This window comes from Hemicordylus capensis, chromosome 4 (genome assembly GCF_027244095.1).
Source record: "Hemicordylus capensis ecotype Gifberg chromosome 4, rHemCap1.1.pri, whole genome shotgun sequence".
Classification (NCBI taxonomy): Eukaryota; Metazoa; Chordata; class Lepidosauria; order Squamata; family Cordylidae; genus Hemicordylus; species Hemicordylus capensis.
Genome location: NC_069660.1, coordinates 150949329 through 150967958, shown reverse-complemented (window position 1 = coordinate 150967958; position 18630 = coordinate 150949329). Strand labels below are relative to the sequence as shown.

The following is an 18630-nucleotide window of genomic DNA, read 5'->3' as shown; positions in this document are numbered from 1 at the left end:
CCAGGGCCCTCCCCGTTCATTGTCTCAGGCCCTGCTCTGCTCGCTCATGGCCCCGCTACTAACAGAGATCCTCTTTGTGGGGACTAGGGACAGGGCCTTTTCGCTTGTTGCCCCTCGGCATTGGAAGGCCCTGGCTGAAGCCCTGGCTGAAGAGCTTCCCACGCTCCCTCCCTCCCTCCCTCAGTGTTTTTAACAAACCACTTTTTAAGGAGGCTTTTTAAGGCCCCCTCTTGGGTTATGTCTGGGAGGTTCTTTAGTTTTGAGTTGTTATCATTTCCATTTTTTAGCTTTTCAAAGGACGTGAACTTGATAGAGATTGTGCTTTTGAACCTGACGATGGATTTGTTTCCTCCGTTTGGTTAATGTTCTTGTTTTTTCTCGTCTCTGATATGTGTCGTATTGCTGTGAGCTGGCCCGAGCAGTAGTGTACTGGAGGGGCGGGGTCTAAATTTTTGAAAGAAGGAATAATCCCGAAAAGGTTGAATGGGGATTCGAACTCGGGTACCCCCGGTCTCTATCCTCGCCACTCTAACCCCTACGCTATCCCAGCGCTCAGGATTCCAAGGCTCAGAACAGTCCTAAGAACATCGCAACAGCCCTGCTGGCTCAGGCCCAAGGGAGCCCATCTAGTCCAGCATCCTCTTTCACACAGTGGCCTCCCACATGCCAATGGAAGCCCACAGGCTGCAGTTGAGGGCACGGCCTCTCTCCTGCTCTTACTCCCCTGCCAAAAACTGGGACTCAGAGACATCCTGCCCTTCAGCCTGGAGGTGGCCTATAGCCCGCCCTCCCACTAGCAGCCCTTGAGAGACCTCTCCTCCATCAAGTGATGCATGCCCCTCTTGAAGAGATGCTTCAATAGTAGGGCCACGGGGGGTGGGGGGCATCTTGGGGCCCTCTTGGGGCCTCCAAAATCTGCTGCCTTATGCTACCGCCCCATCTGGCTTCATGTCAAGGGCTCCTCCCAGACACAGCTGCCGCATCGACAAAGGCTTTCCTCCTCAGACAAGCCCTCCAGAGCTACCTCAGAAGGCCAACTGCCAAAACCCAAACAATTCTCTCCCCTCCACTCCTCAAGATTCTCTTTGTATCAGGGACCCTGCTTCCCACTGGACGCTATTCATGACACTCAAGCAGGAGCTGGGTCTTGTGGCAGCAAGCATGACTTGTCCCCTTAGCGAAGCAGGGCCCACCCTGGTTGCATATGAACGGGAGACTTGATGTCTGAGCACTGTTAGCTATCCCCTCAGGGGATGGAGGAGGAGCAGAAGGTTGCAAGTGCCCTCCCGCTCCCTGCCTTCTCCAAGAGAGATTCCTGCCTGCAATCCTGGAGAAGCCGCTGCCACTCTGTGAAGACAATACTCAGCTCGATAGACCAATGGTCTGACTCGGTATATGGCAGCTTCATGTGTTGCTATGTTCCTATCCTTGCCAAGAATGCTGGACCAGGGGACCTTGATCTGATACAGATCGGTACTTCTGAGCCTTCTGATCATTTAAGGGAGATCTGTCATTCTTTCACAATTAAGACATTGTAAATGAGGAGGCAGCGTGGTGAGCGTGGTGTAGTGCTTAGAGTGCAGGACTAGGACCGGGGAGACCCGAGTTCAAATCCCCATTCAGCCAGGATACTCTAAATGAAGAGCCAGCGTGCTGTAGTGGTTAGAGTTCTGCACTAGGATCGGGGAGAGCCGAGTTCATATCCCCGTTCAGACAGGATACTTGCTGGGTGACTCTGGGCCAGTCACTTCTCTCTCAGCCTAAGCTACTTCACAGGGTTGTTGTGAGGAGAAACCTAAGTCTGTAGTACACCGCTCTGGCCTCCTTGGAGGAAGAGCGGGCTATACATGTCATAAAGAACAAAAGAAAGGAAGAATGTACACTTGACTTTCAGTGGACTGCAGAGTTTCTGCTTTTGGTTTTGCTTTTTAAAACAGGCGACCACGCAAGAGTGATTAGCCCCACTCAACTATAGATGAATGCATGGAATATTAGATGAGAGATATTGAGGTTGTACACGACCTCCTTTGCCGGGGCTTGAGGAGGCCAGGGGGACGGCGAGATGGCTCCTGCAGTCCCCCCCCCGCCCGCCCACGAACGTTTCTCCTGCCCCACTGGCGCTCCCAGAGGTGTGCCCCACTCAGAGCACTCTGAGTCACACCTTCAAGACTCTACAGGGCTTGGGGCCGGGGAAGCTGTCAGAGCGCATTTGCCCATATTAATTTTCCAGGGCCCTCCCCGTTCATCGTCTCAGGCCCTGCTCTGCTCGCTCATGGCCCCGCTACTAACAGAGATCCTCTTTGTGGGGACTAGGGACAGGGCCTTTTCGCTTGTTGCCCCTCGGCATTGGAAGGCCCTGGCTGAAGCCCTGGCTGAAGAGCTTCCCACGCTCCCTCCCTCCCTCAGTGTTTTTAACAATCCACTTTTTAAGGAAGCGTTTAAGGCCCCCTCTTGGGTTATGTCTGGGAGGTTCTTTAGTTTTGAGTTGTTATCATTTCCGTTTTTTAGCTTTTCAAAGGACGTGAACTTGATAGTGATTGTGCTTTTGAACCTGACGATTGATTGGTTTCCTCCGTTTGGTTAATGTTCTTGTTTTTTCTCGTCTCTGATATGTGTCGTATTGCTGTGAGCTGGCCCGAGCCGTAGTGTACTGGAGGGGCGGGGTCTAAATTTTTGAAAGAAGGAATAATCCCGAAAAGGTTGAATGGGGATTCGAACGCGGGTACCCACGGTCTCTATCCTCTCCACTCTAACCCCTACGCTATCCCAGTGCTCAGGATTCCAAGGCTCAGAACAGTCCTAAGAACATCGCAACAGCCCTGCTGGCTCAGGCCCAAGGGAGCCCATCTAGTCCAGCATCCTCTTTCACACAGTGGCCTCCCACATGCCAATGGAAGCCCACAGGCTGCAGTTGAGGGCACGGCCTCTCTCCTGCTCTTACTCCCCTGCCAAACACTGGGACTCAGAGGCATCCTGCCCTTCAGCCTGGAGGTGGCCTATAGCCCGCCCTCCCACTAGCAGCCCTTGAGAGACCTCTCCTCCATCAAGTGATGCATGCCCCTCTTGAAGAGATGCTTCAATAGTAGGGCCACGGGGGGTGGGGGTCATCTTGGGGCCCTCTTGGGGCCTCCAAAATCTGCTGCCTTATGCTACCACCCCATCTGGCTTCATGTCAAGGGCTCCTCCCAGACACAGCTGCCGCATCGACAAAGGCTTTTCTCCTCAGACAAGCCCTCCAGAGCTACCTCAGAAGGCCAACTGCCAAAACCCAAACAATTCTCTCCCCTCCACTCCTCAAGATTCTCTTTGTATCAGGGACCCTGCTTCCCACTGGACGCTATTCATGACACTCAAGCAGGAGCTGGGTCTTGTGGCAGCAAGCATGACTTGTCCCCTTAGCGAAGCAGGGCCCACCCTGGTTGCATATGAACGGGAGACTTGATGTCTGAGCACTGTTAGCTATCCCCTCAGGGGATGGAGGAGGAGCAGAAGGTTGCAAGTGCCCTCCCGCTCTCTGCCTTCTCCAAGAGAGATTCCTGCCTGCAATCCTGGAGAAGCCACTGCCACTCTGTGAAGACAATACTCAGCTCGATAGACCAATGGTCTGACTCGGTATATGGCAGCTTCATGTGTTGCTATGTTCCTATCCTTGCCAAGAATGCTGGACCAGGGGACCTTGATCTGATACAGATCGGTACTTCTGAGCCTTCTGATCATTTAAGTGAGATCTGTCATTCTTTCACAATTAAGACATTGTAAATGAGGAGCCAGCGTGGTGAGCGTGGTGTAGTGCTTAGAGTGCAGGACTAGGACCGGGGAGACCCGAGTTCAAATCCCCATTCAGCCAGGATACTCTAAATGAAGAGCCAGCGTGCTGTAGTGGTTAGAGTTCTGCACTAGGATCGGGGAGAGCCGAGTTCATATCCCCGTTCAGACAGGATACTTGCTGGGTGACTCTGGGCCAGTCACTTCTCTCTCAGCCTAAGCTACTTCACAGGGTTGTTGTGAGGAGAAACCTAAGTCTGTAGTACACCGCTCTGGCCTCCTTGGAGGAAGAGCGGGCTATACATGTCATAAAGAACAAAAGAAAGGAAGAATGTACACTTGACTTTCAGTGGACTGCAGAGTTTCTGCTTTTGGTTTTGCTTTTTAAAACAGGCGACCACGCAAGAGTGATTAGCCCCACTCAACTATAGATGAATGCATGGAATATTAGATGAGAGATATTGAGGTTGTACACGACCTCCTTTGCCGGGGCTTGAGGAGGCCAGGGGGACGGCGAGATGGCTCCTGCAGTCCCCCCCGCCCGCCCACGAACGTTTCTCCTGCCCCACTGGCGCTCCCAGAGGTGTGCCCCACTCAGAGCACTCTGAGTCACACCTTCAAGACTCTACAGGGCTTGGGGCAGGGGAAGCTGTCGGAGAGCATTTGCCCATATTAATTTTCCAGGGCCCTCCCCGTTCATCGTTTCAGGCCCTGCTCTGCTCGCTCATGGCCCCGCTACTAACAGAGATCCTCTTTGTGGGGACTAGTAGGGACAGGGCCTTTTCGCTTGTTGCCCCTCGGCATTGGAAGGCCCTGGCTGAAGCCCTGGCTGAAGAGCTTCCCACGCTCCCTCCCTCCCTCAGTGTTTTTAACAAACCACTTTTTAAGGAGGCTTTTTAAGGCCCCCTCTTGGGTTATGTCTGGGAGGTTCTTTAGTTTTGAGTTGTTATCATTTCCGTTTTTTAGCTTTTCAAAGGACGTGAACTTGATAGTGATTGTGCTTTTGAACCTGACGATTGATTTGTTTCCTCCGTTTGGTTAATGTTCTTGTTTTTTCTCGTCTCTGATATGTGTCGTATTGCTGTGAGCTGGCCCGAGCCGTAGTGTACTGGAGGGGCGGGGTCTAAATTTTTGAAAGAAGGAATAATCCCGAAAAGGTTGAATGGGGATTCGAACTCGGGTACCCCCGGTCTCTATCCTCGCCACTCTAACCCCTACGCTATCCCAGCGCTCAGGATTCCAAGGCTCAGAACAGTCCTAAGAACATCGCAACAGCCCTGCTGGCTCAGGCCCAAGGGAGCCCATCTAGTCCAGCATCCTCTTTCACACAGTGGCCTCCCACATGCCAATGGAAGCCCACAGGCTGCAGTTGAGGGCACGGCCTCTCTCCTGCTCTTACTCCCCTGCCAAAAACTGGGACTCAGAGGCATCCTGCCCTTCAGCCTGGAGGTGGCCTATAGCCCGCCCTCCCACTAGCAGCCCTTGAGAGACCTCTCCTCCATCAAGTGATGCATGCCCCTCTTGAAGAGATGCTTCAATAGTAGGGCCACGGGGGGTGGGGGTCATCTTGGGGCCCTCTTGGGGCCTCCAAAATCTGCTGCCTTATGCTACCGCCCCATCTGGCTTCATGTCAAGGGCTCCTCCCAGACACAGCTGCCGCATCGACAAAGGCTTTTCTCCTCAGACAAGCCCTCCAGAGCTACCTCAGAAGGCCAACTGCCAAAACCCAAACAATTCTCTCCCCTCCACTCCTCAAGATTCTCTTTGTATCAGGGACCCTGCTTCCCACTGGACGCTATTCATGACACTCAAGCAGGAGCTGGGTCTTGTGGCAGCAAGCATGACTTGTCCCCTTAGCGAAGCAGGGCCCACCCTGGTTGCATATGAACGGGAGACTTGATGTCTGAGCACTGTTAGCTATTCCCCTCAGGGGATGGAGGAGGAGCAGAAGGTTGCAAGTGCCCTCCCGCTCCCTGCCTTCTCCAAGAGAGATTCCTGCCTGCAATCCTGGAGAAGCCGCTGCCACTCTGTGAAGACAATACTCAGCTCGATAGACCAATGGTCTGACTCGGTATATGGCAGCTTCATGTGTTGCTATGTTCCTATCCTTGCCAAGAATGCTGGACGAGGGGACCTTGATCTGATACAGATCGGTACTTCTGAGCCTTCTGATCATTTAAGGGAGATCTGTCATTCTTTCACAATTAAGACATTGTAAATGAGGAGCCAGCGTGGTGAGCGTGGTGTAGTGCTTAGGGTGCAGGACTAGGACCGGGGAGACCCGAGTTCAAATCCCCATTCAGCCAGGATACTCTAAATGAAGAGCCAGCGTGCTGTAGTGGTTAGAGTGCTGCACTAGGAGCGGGGAGAGCCTAGTTCATATCCCCATTCAGACAGGATACTTGCTGGGTGACTCTGGGCCAGTCACTTCTCTCTCAGCCTAAGCTACTTCACAGGGTTGTTGTGAGGAGAAACCTAAGTCTGTAGTACACCGCTCTGGGCTCCTTGGAGGAAGAGCGGGCTATACATGTGATAAAGAACAAAAGAAAGGAAGAATGTACACTTGACTTTCAGTGGACTGCAGAGTTTCTGCTTTTGGTTTTGCTTTTTAAAACAGGCGACCACGCAAGAGTGATTAGCCCCACTCAACTATAGATGAATGCATGGAATATTAGATGAGAGATACTGAGGTTGTACACGACCTCCTTTGCCGGGGCTGGAGGAGGCCAGGGGGACGGCGAGATGGCTCCTGCAGTCTCCCCACCTGCCCGCCCACGAACGTTTCTCCTGCCCCACTGGCGCTCCCAGAGGTGTGCCCCACTCAGAGCACTCTGAGTCACACCTTCAAGACTCTACAGGGCTTGGGGCCGGGGAAGCTGTCGGAGCGCATTTGCCCATATTACTTTTCCAGGGCCCTCCCCGTTCATCGTCTCAGGCCCTGCTCTGCTCGCTCATGGCCCCGCTACTAACAGAGATCCTCTTTGTGGGGACTAGGGACAGGGCCTTTTCGCTTGTTGCCCCTCGGCATTGGAAGGCCCTGGCTGAAGCCCTGGCTGAAGAGATTCCCACGTTCCCTCCCTCCCTCCCTAAGTGTTTTTAACAAACCACTTTTTAAGGAGGCTTTTTAAGGCCCCCTCTTGGGTTATGTCTGGGAGGTTCTTTAGTTTTGAGTTGTTATCATTTCCGTTTTTTAGCTTTTCAAAGGACGTGAACTTGATAGTGATTGTGCTTTTGAACCTGACGATAGATTTGTTTCCTCCGTTTGGTTAATGTTCTTGTTTTTTCTCGTCTCTGATATGTGTCGTATTGCTGTGAGCTGGCCCGAGTCGTAGTGTACTGGAGGGGCGGGGTCTAAATTTTTGAAAGAAGGAATAATCCCGAAAAGGTTGAATGGGGATTCGAACTCGGGTACCCCCGGTCTCTATCCTCGCCACTCTAACCCCTACGCTATCCCAGCGCTCAGGATTCCAAGGCTCAGAACAGTCCTAAGAACATCGCAACAGCCCTGCTGGCTCAGGCCCAAGGGAGCCCATCTAGTCCAGCATCCTCTTTCACACAGTGGCCTCCCACATGCCAATGGAAGCCCACAGGCTGCAGTTGAGGGCACGGCCTCTCTCCTGCTCTTACTCCCCTGCCAAACACTGGGACTCAGAGGCATCCTGCCCTTCAGCCTGGAGGTGGCCTATAGCCCGCCCTCCCACTAGCAGCCCTTGAGAGACCTCTCCTCCATCAAGTGATGCATGCCCCTCTTGAAGAGATGCTTCAATAGTAGGGCCACGGGGGGTGGGGGGCATCTTGGGGCCCTCTTGGGGCCTCCAAAATCTGCTGCCTTATGCTACCGCCCCATCTGGCTTCATGTCAAGGGCTCCTCCCAGACACAGCTGCCGCATCGACAAAGGCTTTTCTCCTCAGACAAGCCCTCCAGAGCTACCTCCGAAGGCCAACTGCCAAAACCCAAACAATTCTCTCCCCTCCACTCCTCAAGATTCTCTTTGTATCAGGGACCCTGCTTCCCACTGGACGCTATTCATGACACTCAAGCAGGAGCTGGGTCTTGTGGCAGCAAGCATGACTTGTCCCCTTAGCGAAGCAGGGCCCACCCTGGTTGCATATGAACGGGAGACTTGATGTCTGAGCACTGTTAGCTATTCCCCTCAGGGGATGGAGGAGGAGCAGAAGGTTGCAAGTACCCTCCCGCTGCCTGCCTTCTCCAAGAGAGATTCCTGCCTGCAATCCTGGAGAAGCCGCTGCCACTCTGTGAAGACAATACTCAGCTCGATAGACCAATGGTCTGTCTCGGTATATGGCAGCTTCATGTGTTGCTATGTTCCTATCCTTGCCAAGAATGCTGGACCAGGGGACCTTGATCTGATACAGATCGGTACTTCTGAGCCTTCTGATCATTTAAGGGAGATCTGTCATTCTTTCACAATTAAGACATTGTAAATGAGGAGCCAGCGTGGTGAGCGTGGTGTAGTGCTTAGAGTGCAGGACTAGGACCGGGGAGACCCGAGTTCAAATCCCCATTCAGCCAGGATACTCTAAATGAAGAGCCAGCGTGCTGTAGTGGTTAGAGTGCTGCACTAGGACCGGGGAGAGCCGAGCTCATATCCCCATTCAGACAGGATACTTGCTGGGTGACTCTGGGCCAGTCACTTCTCTCTCAGCCTAAGCTACTTCACAGGGTTGTTGTGAGGAGAAACCTAAGTCTGTAGTACACCGCTCTGGGCTCCTTGGAGGAAGAGCGGGCTATACATGTCATAAAGAACAAAAGAAAGGAAGAATGTACACTTAACTTTCAGTGGACTGCAGAGTTTCTGCTTTTGGTTTTGCTTTTTAAAACAGGCGACCACGCAAGAGTGATTAGCCCCACTCAACTATAGATGAATGCATGGAATATTAGATGAGAGATATTGAGGTTGTACACGACCTCCTTTGCCGGGGCTGGAGGAGGCCAGGGGGACGGCGAGATGGCTCCTGCAGTCCTCCCCCCCGCCCGCCCACGAACGTTTCTCCTGCCCCACTGGCGCTCCCAGAGGTGTGCCCCACTCAGAGCACTCTGAGTCACACCTTCAAGACTCTACAGGGCTTGGGGCCGGGGAAGCTGTCGGAGCGCATTTGCCCATATTAATTTTCCAGGGCCCTCCCCGTTCATCGTCTCAGGCCCTGCTCTGCTCGCTCATGGCCCCGCTACTAACAGAGATCCTCTTTGTGGGGACTAGGGACAGGGCCTTTTCGCTTGTTGCCCCTCGGCATTGGAAGGCCCTGGCTGAAGCCCTGGCTGAAGAGCTTCCCACGCTCCCTCCCTCCCTCAGTGTTTTCAACAAACCACTTTTTAAGGAGGCTTTTTAAGGCCCCCTCTTGGGTTATGTCTGGGAGGTTCTTTAGTTTTGAGTTGTTATCATTTCCGTTTTTTAGCTTTTCAAAGGACGTGAACTTGATAGTGATTGTGCTTTTGAACCTGACGATGGATTTGTTTCCTCCGTTTGGTTAATGTTCTTGTTTTTTCTCGTCTCTGATATTTGTCGTATTGCTGTGAGCTGGCCCGAGCCGTAGTGTACTGGAGGGGCGGGGTCTAAATTTTTGAAAGAAGGAATAATCCCGAAAAGGTTGAATGGGGATTCGAACTCGGCTCCCCCCGGTCTCTATCCTCGCCACTCTAACCCCTACGCTATCCCAGCGCTCAGGATTCCAAGGCTCAGAACAGTCCTAAGAACATCGCAACAGCCCTGCTGGCTCAGGCCCAAGGAAGCCCATCTAGTCCAGCATCCTCGGATGTAACTTGGGTGGACGATTTGGCCCGTCGTGGGACAACGAGGACCAGCGCGCACCACAGCCTTTGTCTGAGGAGGTTTCTCGTGGCCCTGGGACGCGTCAGTCGTTACTACACGCTACATCTGGGAATCGAGGCAAGAGCCTGAGGGAGAGGCAAGAAATCCAGAGACGTCTTTGGTGAGTACCCCAAGCCCAAGTAGGGGAACAAAAGTGGGGGGAAAGCCCAGGGAGGGGCATTCTTTCATCCCGAGAAGAGGGGAGAAGGCAAAATTACCCAAGCAGGGGCAATTTAAGCCAAAGTCCCGAGGGGGGGGTGCAATTTAAGCCAAAGAGCCTGAGGGAGAGGCGACTGAGTCAAAAATAAACGGCCCAAGCACAAGCAAGCTAGGGGGTAGACCATGGGGAGCAGAAATAGCAAGCACATGAAATCTGAAAGGATTTCTTGCACGCCCTTGGAATGTGTGTTGAAGCATTGGAAGATCCTCACAGGGGATAGCAATGCTCTTAAAAAAATATATGTTGAAACGTCTCTGTATAGAAGTGTGGCCAACTTATCGGCTTGGCGATGGCACCACCTACTGGCCACGTACAGGAAGTGTTGATCAATCTTTAATTTTAGAATTGTTGGTATATTGTTCAAAAAATGGAAAGTATGAAGAACACCGTTCTGTTCAGCCATTCATGGAATTATGGTGCAGACCTCTGTTGGCCGTGGACTGTGGGCTAATGCCTGCAGGGAATTCTTCTGGACTATTTCCCTTACAGTCTTGCCCTTCCACTCCCCTCACCCCTTCCGCACCTCCCCCTCCTCCACCCTATCCCAAGCCCTAGGAATGTCCAGAAGATGATTGTGTTCAACCTATTTACCCACCCCCACCACAACCTCAACTTATTCCCCAGCCTCAGCTGCTTCAAATTCCCAATGTACCAGATGTACAGAGAGCACCCTCTCCAGGAAGGGGGGAGGGCATAGGTTTGGTTGACTTAGAGGGGGAAGATACATTGGGGCCACTTCCTACACCTTTGACACCTTTGGGAACGGGGGCGGGCATAGGTTTGGTTGATTTGGGAACGACACCATTGCAATGTTTAAAGAAAGATTTGGAAGCCTTGGATTTAGCTATTGTGCCTACTAACAGCGGTACCGTTTCCCTTACAAACCCCAAAATCAGCCCCGTTGCCTGGCATACTAGGAGTAAAAGCAGCAGCAGAGTCCCAATTTTAGCCCCATTGAGGGAAACTTTAACTGCCACAGGGAACCGAACATTAGTCCATGTTCCCTTTTCATCTGCAGATTTAATGAATTGGAAGCTGCAAACTAAATCACTTAGAGAAGACCCAGTAGCCTGCTCTAGTCTATTTGAGTCTGTGTTTGCTACTCACAAACCTATATGGGATATCCAGCAAATGGCTGGCTCTTTGCTTACAGCAGAGGAACGACGCCTCCTTTTGCAGAAAGCTACCCAGTTAGCCACTAACATGGGGGCCCGTCAGACACCAGTTGTTGCAGCAACAGAACTATATCCCTTGCAGGATCCTAACTGGGATCCAAATACTGATGCTGGGAGTGCCGCTTTGGACACTTTTCGCCAGCTCTTTCTGAAGGCTCTCAACACTTGTGTGCCTAGACATACAAATCTGAACAGACTTCATCAGACCTTTCAGGGTCCAAATGAATCGCCAGGAGACTTTCTGGAAAGGCTTGAAAAATGCCTTCGCCAATTCACGTCCCTGGACCTTAAATCTCCAGAAGCAGGACATATTTTGAGAGCAGCATTTTTGGCTCAGAGTGCACAGGACATTAGAAAGAGACTGAATAAGTGAGATGCACCTTTGACCATGGCTCTCGACTCTTTAGTGGAGGCAGCCTACCGTGTCTATACACAGAGAGAGAACCCAGACCCAGAGTCAGAAAAAGAGAAGGAGAAGGAAAGGGAGAAGGAGAAAGAAAAAGAGAAGGAGAAGGAAAGGGAGAAGGAGAAAGAAAAGGAAAAGGAGAAGGAGAAGAAAGTTGGAGGAAGTAAACCACATCTCCTATATGCTGGTCGAGGAAAGGGGGCCCAGCAGGGGCCGGGAAGAGCATCCCCTCGACAGGGATCTCCATATTGTTACCATTGCGGAAATCCAAACCATTGGGTCCGGAACTGTCCGACCCGGTTTCAAGGACCGCAGCCATTTCCACAGCAAATGCCCTATTGGCAGACAGCCTCGGCTGTCCAGCCACAGCAGCATTTCCAGTCACAGCAGCAGTTCCAACAATTTCAGCCGCAACAGCAGTTTCAACCACAACAATTTCAACCCCAGCAGCAGGGGGGCCAGCAGTTCCAATCCCAACAGCAGCCCTACCAGTCCAGTCCCCAGAGTCCCTCTCAACAAAGGAACTCCAGATAGGACAGGCCGGGGGAAACAGCTGTATTGGCGACTTGCCGAACACTTTCACCCACAGAACCCCTGGTGGCCTGCAGAGTGGGCTCTGGAGCAAATGCTCAGACTGTTTCAATGTTAGTAGATGCCGGCGCCACTCATTCAGTCTTAATTACTCCAAAAGGGGCTACCCCAAGCAGCCGTTCCACCTTTGTGGAAGGAGCCACGGGTGCTTCAGCAAAACATCACTTTTTGGAAGCCATACCCTTTGAATGCGCAGGGTCACAAGGACAACATTCCTTCCTGCACATGCCTCAGTGCCCTGGTGGCGCAGTGGTAAAACTGCCGCCCTGGTGGCGCAGTGGTAAAACTGCAGCCCCTGGTGGCGCAGTGGTAAAACTGCCGCCCTGTAACCAGAAGGTTACAAGTTCGATCCTGACCAGGGGCTCAAGGTTGACTCAGCCTTCCATCCTTCCAAGGTAGGTAAAATGAGTACCCAGAATGTTGGGGGCAATATGCTAAAATCATTGTAAACCGCTTAGAGAGCTCTGGCTATAGAGCGGTATATAAATGTAAGTGCTATTGCTATTGCTATTGCTGTGAATCTATTGGGCAGAGATTTATTGTGTGCCATGCGGGCTACCTTATCTTTCGCCCCAGACCAAATCACCATGGAAATTCCTGATTCAGAAACCTGGGCAGTTCAAGCTAGAGTGATGGGTCTTTTCCCACCCATGCTTGCACCATTAATTGATTTACAAGTACCAGAGACAGTGTGGGCCAAGGAGGGAGTGCCAGGCAAAGCAAAATATGCCCCACCAGTGACAATTCGATTGAAACCAAACACCCAGCCTGTTGCAATACCACAGTATCCCTTAAGGAAGGGAGGCGCAGAGGGATTAAAACCAATTGTTGATGCCTTCATAGCCAATGGAATCTTAGTTCCCAGCCAAAGCGCATGGAATTCCCCGATCATTGCAATTCCAAAACCAGACGGTAGATGGCGCCTGGTACAAGACCTAAGAGCAGTAAATGCCTGTGTGGAACCTCTACACACAATTTTGCCAAATCCACACACTATAATGACAGCTGTGCCACCACAAATGACTACTTTTACTGTTCTGGACTTGAAGGATGCTTTTTTTTTGCATATCTTTCGCGCCAGAATCACAACCAATATTTGCACTAGAAAGGCACGACCCGAAAACGCATGTAAAAGTCGGGCTCCAATGGTCTCGTCTGCCACAAGGGTTAAATTCCGCGCCCCATTTGTTCAGCGATGCGTTGAGGGAGGAATTGGGCAGGTGGACACCCCCAGAAGGCGAGGAAGGCAAGGATTTTGTGTTGCTGCAGTTTCTAGACGATTTGTTCCTAGCCACAACCTCAAAGGAGCTCAATTTGATCCTTACCATTTCACTTTTGCTCCATCTAGCGGATGCAGGCTTTCATCCATCAAAATCTAAAGCGCAGGTGGCCTTACCCCAAGTTAAATATATGGGGCTTTTACTCAGCCAAGGACAGAAGTCTCTTTTGCCAGAGCGAAAAGAGGCCATTTGCAGAATAGCCCCACCCTCCAATCACCGTCAGTTGCGTTCATTCATTGGAATGGCTAATTTTTGCCGCCAATGGATTCATGGGTTTGCAGCTTTAGCCCAACCTCTGTATGATGCACTTTCTGGAGGAGAAAATGACGGCTTTACATGGACAGCAGACTGCCAATCTGCTTTCATGAAGATAAAGGCAGCTCTTGCGAGTGCTCCAGCACTTGGACTGCCAGACTACAACAAAGTTTTCTACTTATTTGCTTCTGAGAGTCAGGGAACAGCATCTGGGATACTTACACAAACCCTGGGCAAAGATCATCGCCCAATTGCATATTTTTCTTCCAAACTAGATGGCGTGGCCCAAGGTTGGCCTCCTTGCTTGAGGGCCCTGGCCGCAGCGGCTGTCATTTTGGAAGAAGCTCTGAAATTCACTCTAGGTTCCAAGACTAAACTGTATGTTCCACACTCAGTTCTTACATTGCTGGAGAACAGAGCAAACCAATGGCTGACACCTGCACGCATGGCTAAGTACCAAGCCATTTTTATCGAATCTCCAGAGCTTTCCATTCATCACTGCACTGCATTAAATCCAGCAACCCTTTTACCACAAAACATGTCAGAACCAGACCCTCCTTTGCATGATTGTCAGCAATTTCTGGACTATCATTGCTCAGCCAGACCAGACCTGACTGATATTCCACTATCAGATGCAGATCTCACATTTTATACAGATGGGAGCAGTTTTATGGACAATGGGGTCAGGAGGGCTGGCTACGCCGTTGTTACCATACATGCTACAGTGGAAGCTAACTCATTACCCCCTGGGACCTCAGCTCAGTTGGCAGAACTGATCGCCTTGACTAGAGCTTTGCTCTTAGCCCAGGACCAGAAAGTCAATATCTTCACTGATTCAAAGTATTCCTTCTCGGTAGTACATGCACATGCCGCCATCTGGCGGGAGAGAGGGTTCATTACCGCTGATGGGTCACCAATAAAGCATGGTGGTCAGATTTTGGAACTTCTAGATGCTATACTTTTGCCAAGCAAAGTTGCAGTTATGCATTGCCCAGGGCATCAGAGAAGGGACACTGAGATTGCCCAAGGCAATGCCAGAGCAGATCACGCAGCCAAAACAGCAGCTCTGCTGCCACCCCCACCCACAGTATCTATGTTACCACTTATTCCAGCTTTCCCTTTGCTTCAACCTCAGGATCACCCTTTCCCAATGACAGGAGAGGACGTGTCTACTTTAAATGACCTTTTGCAAAACACTGAATGGACCCAGACTGAGAATGGAGCTATCCATACTTCAGGCCAACAGTTTTTTTCATATGGCACCACCATGGCCTTAGTTAAGCAAGCCCATCTTACTACACACTTGGGAAGGGACAGACTATATGAGCTTTTAGTCACATATTTTTACCACCCTCAATTGAGAGCAATGGTAACCACCACTGTCAATGCATGTGTGGTTTGTATTAAGAACAATCTAGCTCCACCAAGGAGAGCAAGACCACGCGGTCTGCTCAGGACAGGAACAGCCCCAGGTGACTCTTGGCAATTAGACTTCACTGACATGCCTAGAGCTGGAATGTATAAGCACTTGCTATTGTTTATTGACAATTTCACTAGGTGGTCAGAAGGATTTGCTTGTAAGACAAACAAGACAAAGGAAGTCACCAAGAGGCTTCTACAAGACATTATACCGAGATTTTTCACTGCCTAGACATTTAGATTCGGATCAAGGACCACATTTTACCTCTACAGTCATACAGGAGGTAGCCACAGCCTTGGGAATTCGCTATCATTTACATACACCTTGGCGGCCCACTTCTTCCGGGAGAGTAGAGGCCTCAAATCGGATCTTGAAGACACACCTGAGGAAGATATGTCAAGAACTATCACTAAAATGGCCAGACGCCTTGCCTCTGGCCCTTTTTCGCATGCGCATCACACCGCGGGGGCGTAGTGGGCTCTCACCATTTGAAGCCCTGTATGGGAGAGTGTGTTCTCTAAATCCTCTATCTGCTGATGTATCTGACTTACATGTCAGGGGAGAAGAATTGCTGAAACAACATGTAGTTGGCATTGCGGCTGCCTTGTCTTCTCTTTCTTCTCATTTACAGGCAACGCAACGGCCGCCACTAGAGGGACCACAACACCCTTTCCAACCAGGCGATCAGGTGTACCTTGAGAAATGGCAGAAGCCTAACCTAGAGCCACGGTGGACGGGCCCGTTTACAGTGCTCCTAGTGACCCAAACTGCAGTTCGTCTCTCTGGATCAAAGACTTGGACCCATCACACCCGCGTGAGATTCGCGCCTACCCCAGCGAAGGAACCAGAAGACAACAACAACAACTGGACAGTGACCAAGCGTGGAGACCTGAGACTCACTTTACGCAAACAGCCACCACCAAAACCCCCACCAGAGCCTCTTTCCCTTGAAGACACTCTGGCAGTGTGGGAAGCAATGGATGAAGGACACTTTTAATTTTCCCAAACATTTTTCTTGCAAAGAACAATATTTTTATATATATATTTTTCCCCTCTTCTTTTAATTTTTTTTCCTGTACAAAGGGAGGATGTATCTCTTTTGGTGTTTATCATGTTATTTCTTGTGTACATGGTCAATTCAACACCCACACGCTCCACTTTTACAGACTTTAGCTGACATTGCCAACTTAAATGACTGCTGGCTATGCAGTCACATGGCAAGCACAGAAGGGGATATTTTAAATGTAGTGGCCATTCCAGTCACACTTGGCTGGTGGATTACTTATCCACAAACCACAGAACAGCCCCAATATTTTTCAAATTACACTACATATTGGTCTTGGGGAAAACACAGAGAAACAATTCACTTCCAGGGAAGAAGCATTAGTTATAATCGCTATGGATACACTAAAAGGGAAACTCTCAACAGAAATGCCCTTGGTATCCCGGATATTAAGCTTTCAAGCCACGGCTTACATCCTATCTGCATTGAAAATAGAAATGGTACAGGGAAGTTTTTGGGAGTTAATCCCTACCACAGCTGTACACACATAGTGTCCTTTAACAGCACGGACGGAACATGGTTCTCTCAACACAGAGAGAACGAACTAGAGTGTTTTCATATTCCTCTTGATTTAGGAATACCTACTTCTCTTAGAGAATTTCTTTTTCTTAACTTCACAGACTCAGAGTGGATCACTGTTTCAAAAGCCCTGAACCTTTATAATTCTTCCATATATCTTACAAAAGGTCTTGGCCTTTGTCAACAGGCAAACCAAACTGATCATGTTTGTGAAGGCTCTAGTTTTAACACGCACACGCCTTGGTTTGACATCTGGGTGACTATTGCATGTGCTTATCCAGAGAAAATGTCAAAAACATGGAAGCATTTGTTTAGCAATACAGGTAAAGACATTGTGGATTTGTGTAGCCATTATGTCAATTTACCTCGTTCAGGAAACAACTTAATTGTTGCCTTACCTGCAGGCCTTTATTGGGTCTGTGGGAACAGAGCCTATCGTGCATTACCCCCAGGATGGACAGGCAGATGTGCACCAGCCCATTTAGCACCTACCATTTATGTGAAACCTTCACTTAATGCATCACAAGTTCTTAATCTTGGAAGCTTGTTACACAGAACACGAAGACAAGCCAAAATCAATTATGTTCCAAATCCTTTAGCTACACGAAACACAAAGTTCCATCAATGGACAAGAACCATACTACCTAGGTTAGGAGTAAATCAACTAGAAAAAGCTATAATAAATATTTCCAGACAAATCGAACTCTCATTTAACCAGACTCTGTTAGCCTTAACTGATATGGGTACAGAGATAAATTCATTAGGAGAAGTAGTCAGGCAAAATCGTAGAGCTTTAGATATTCTCACAGCTCAAGAGGGAGGAGCTTGTGCAGTTCTAGGTGAGGTTTGTTGTTTTTATGTCAATGAGACTGGATCTATCGCTGCTCATGTTCAAAATCTTAAAGACCAACTTCAAATATGGCATAACATGGGAAAGGAAAACCCTATGGATATATGGGCATGGCTCACTTCTTGGTTACCCAATTGGGGATTGTGGGCACAGAAGATAATCATAATTATCGTATGTATTTGTCTTTTATTGATAATCACATGTTGCTGCTTGCAATGCATTCCAACTTTAATTCAATTGTTTATGAAAGCTTTTAGACCCCGCCACAGTTTGGGACCTAAATACACATCCGTACCCTAACAAGCGTTAATGAGGGCATCCTGAAGCATCCTGAAGATTCAGGATGATCTAATTCTTTCAGGGGGGAATTGATGTGTTTTAGTAAACCAAAGCTACTCCATTTTGTTAGTAAACCAAAGAAACTCTCTTTTGAAAGCTAAAAAGCTCTAACTCAGAGAAACCTCAGCAAGGCCAAGGACACAGACTCTGCAACATTGCTTTAACAATAGCCGTCACTACTCTTATCTCTCTAGCTCGCATAGTAGCAATTGCAATGCTAACCAAGCTAGGTTCCCATGAGAAACGCTTGAAATGCTAACGCTGAAGAAGGAGCGGATCTAACCATATTAGGGAAATCACCTGATGGACGATAGTCAAGTCACGCATGCGTGCTTGAAAGGGGTTAGGTCACAGTTGGTATGTGCATTAGGGTCAAGAGCCTTTTTGCATTCATGTTGTTGTTTGTATAAAAGGACATCTCTAGCTGTAACTCATTGTATTCAATGTGATGCGTGAGCTACATTGTCTACCTTGCTGTCGCGAAGCAATAAAGCCTCTGATTGATTCCCTTGAGTCTGTTTGATTGGCTAAAATGCGGACCCAAGTCGAGCCGGGTATTCACATCATTTCACACAGTGGCCTCCCACATGCCAATGGAAGCCCACAGGCTGCAGTTGAGGGCACGGCCTCTCTCCGGCTCTTACTCCCCTGCAGAAAACTGGGACTCAGAGGCATCCTGCCCTTCAGCCTGGAGGTGGCCTATAGCCCGCCCTCCCACTAGCAGCCCTTGAGAGACCTCTCCTCCATCAAGTGATGCATGCCCCTCTTGAAGAGATGCTTCAATAGTAGGGCCACGGGGGGTGGGGGGCATCTTGGGGCCCTCTTGGGGCCTCCAAAATCTGCTGCCTTATGCTACCGCCCCATCTGGCTTCACGTCAAGGGCTCCTCCCAGACACAGCTGCCGCATCGACAAAGG

The 18630-nt window shown here is 50.0% G+C and overlaps 2 protein-coding genes across 5 annotated transcripts in view; one reads left to right on the top strand and one right to left on the bottom strand.

Moving 5' to 3' along the window:
• Positions 1-18630, bottom strand: part of LOC128324290 (uncharacterized) — a 259679-nt gene that overhangs the window by 226493 nt on the left and 14556 nt on the right. The window lies entirely within an intron of this gene.
• LOC128324292 (endogenous retroviral envelope protein HEMO-like) lies at positions 9303-18213 on the top strand. The gene is made up of 2 exons (XM_053248673.1): positions 9303-9717; positions 15575-18213. Exon 2 carries the CDS (start codon positions 16032-16034, stop codon positions 17673-17675), a length of 1644 nt encoding a protein of 547 aa, XP_053104648.1. The 5' UTR covers positions 9303-9717; positions 15575-16031; the 3' UTR covers positions 17676-18213.

Excerpts from the sequence above, each read along its gene's own strand:
- LOC128324292 (XM_053248673.1), top strand. The coding sequence starts at position 16,032 with ATGTATCTCTTTTGGTGTTTATCATGTTATTTCTTGTGTACATGGTCA.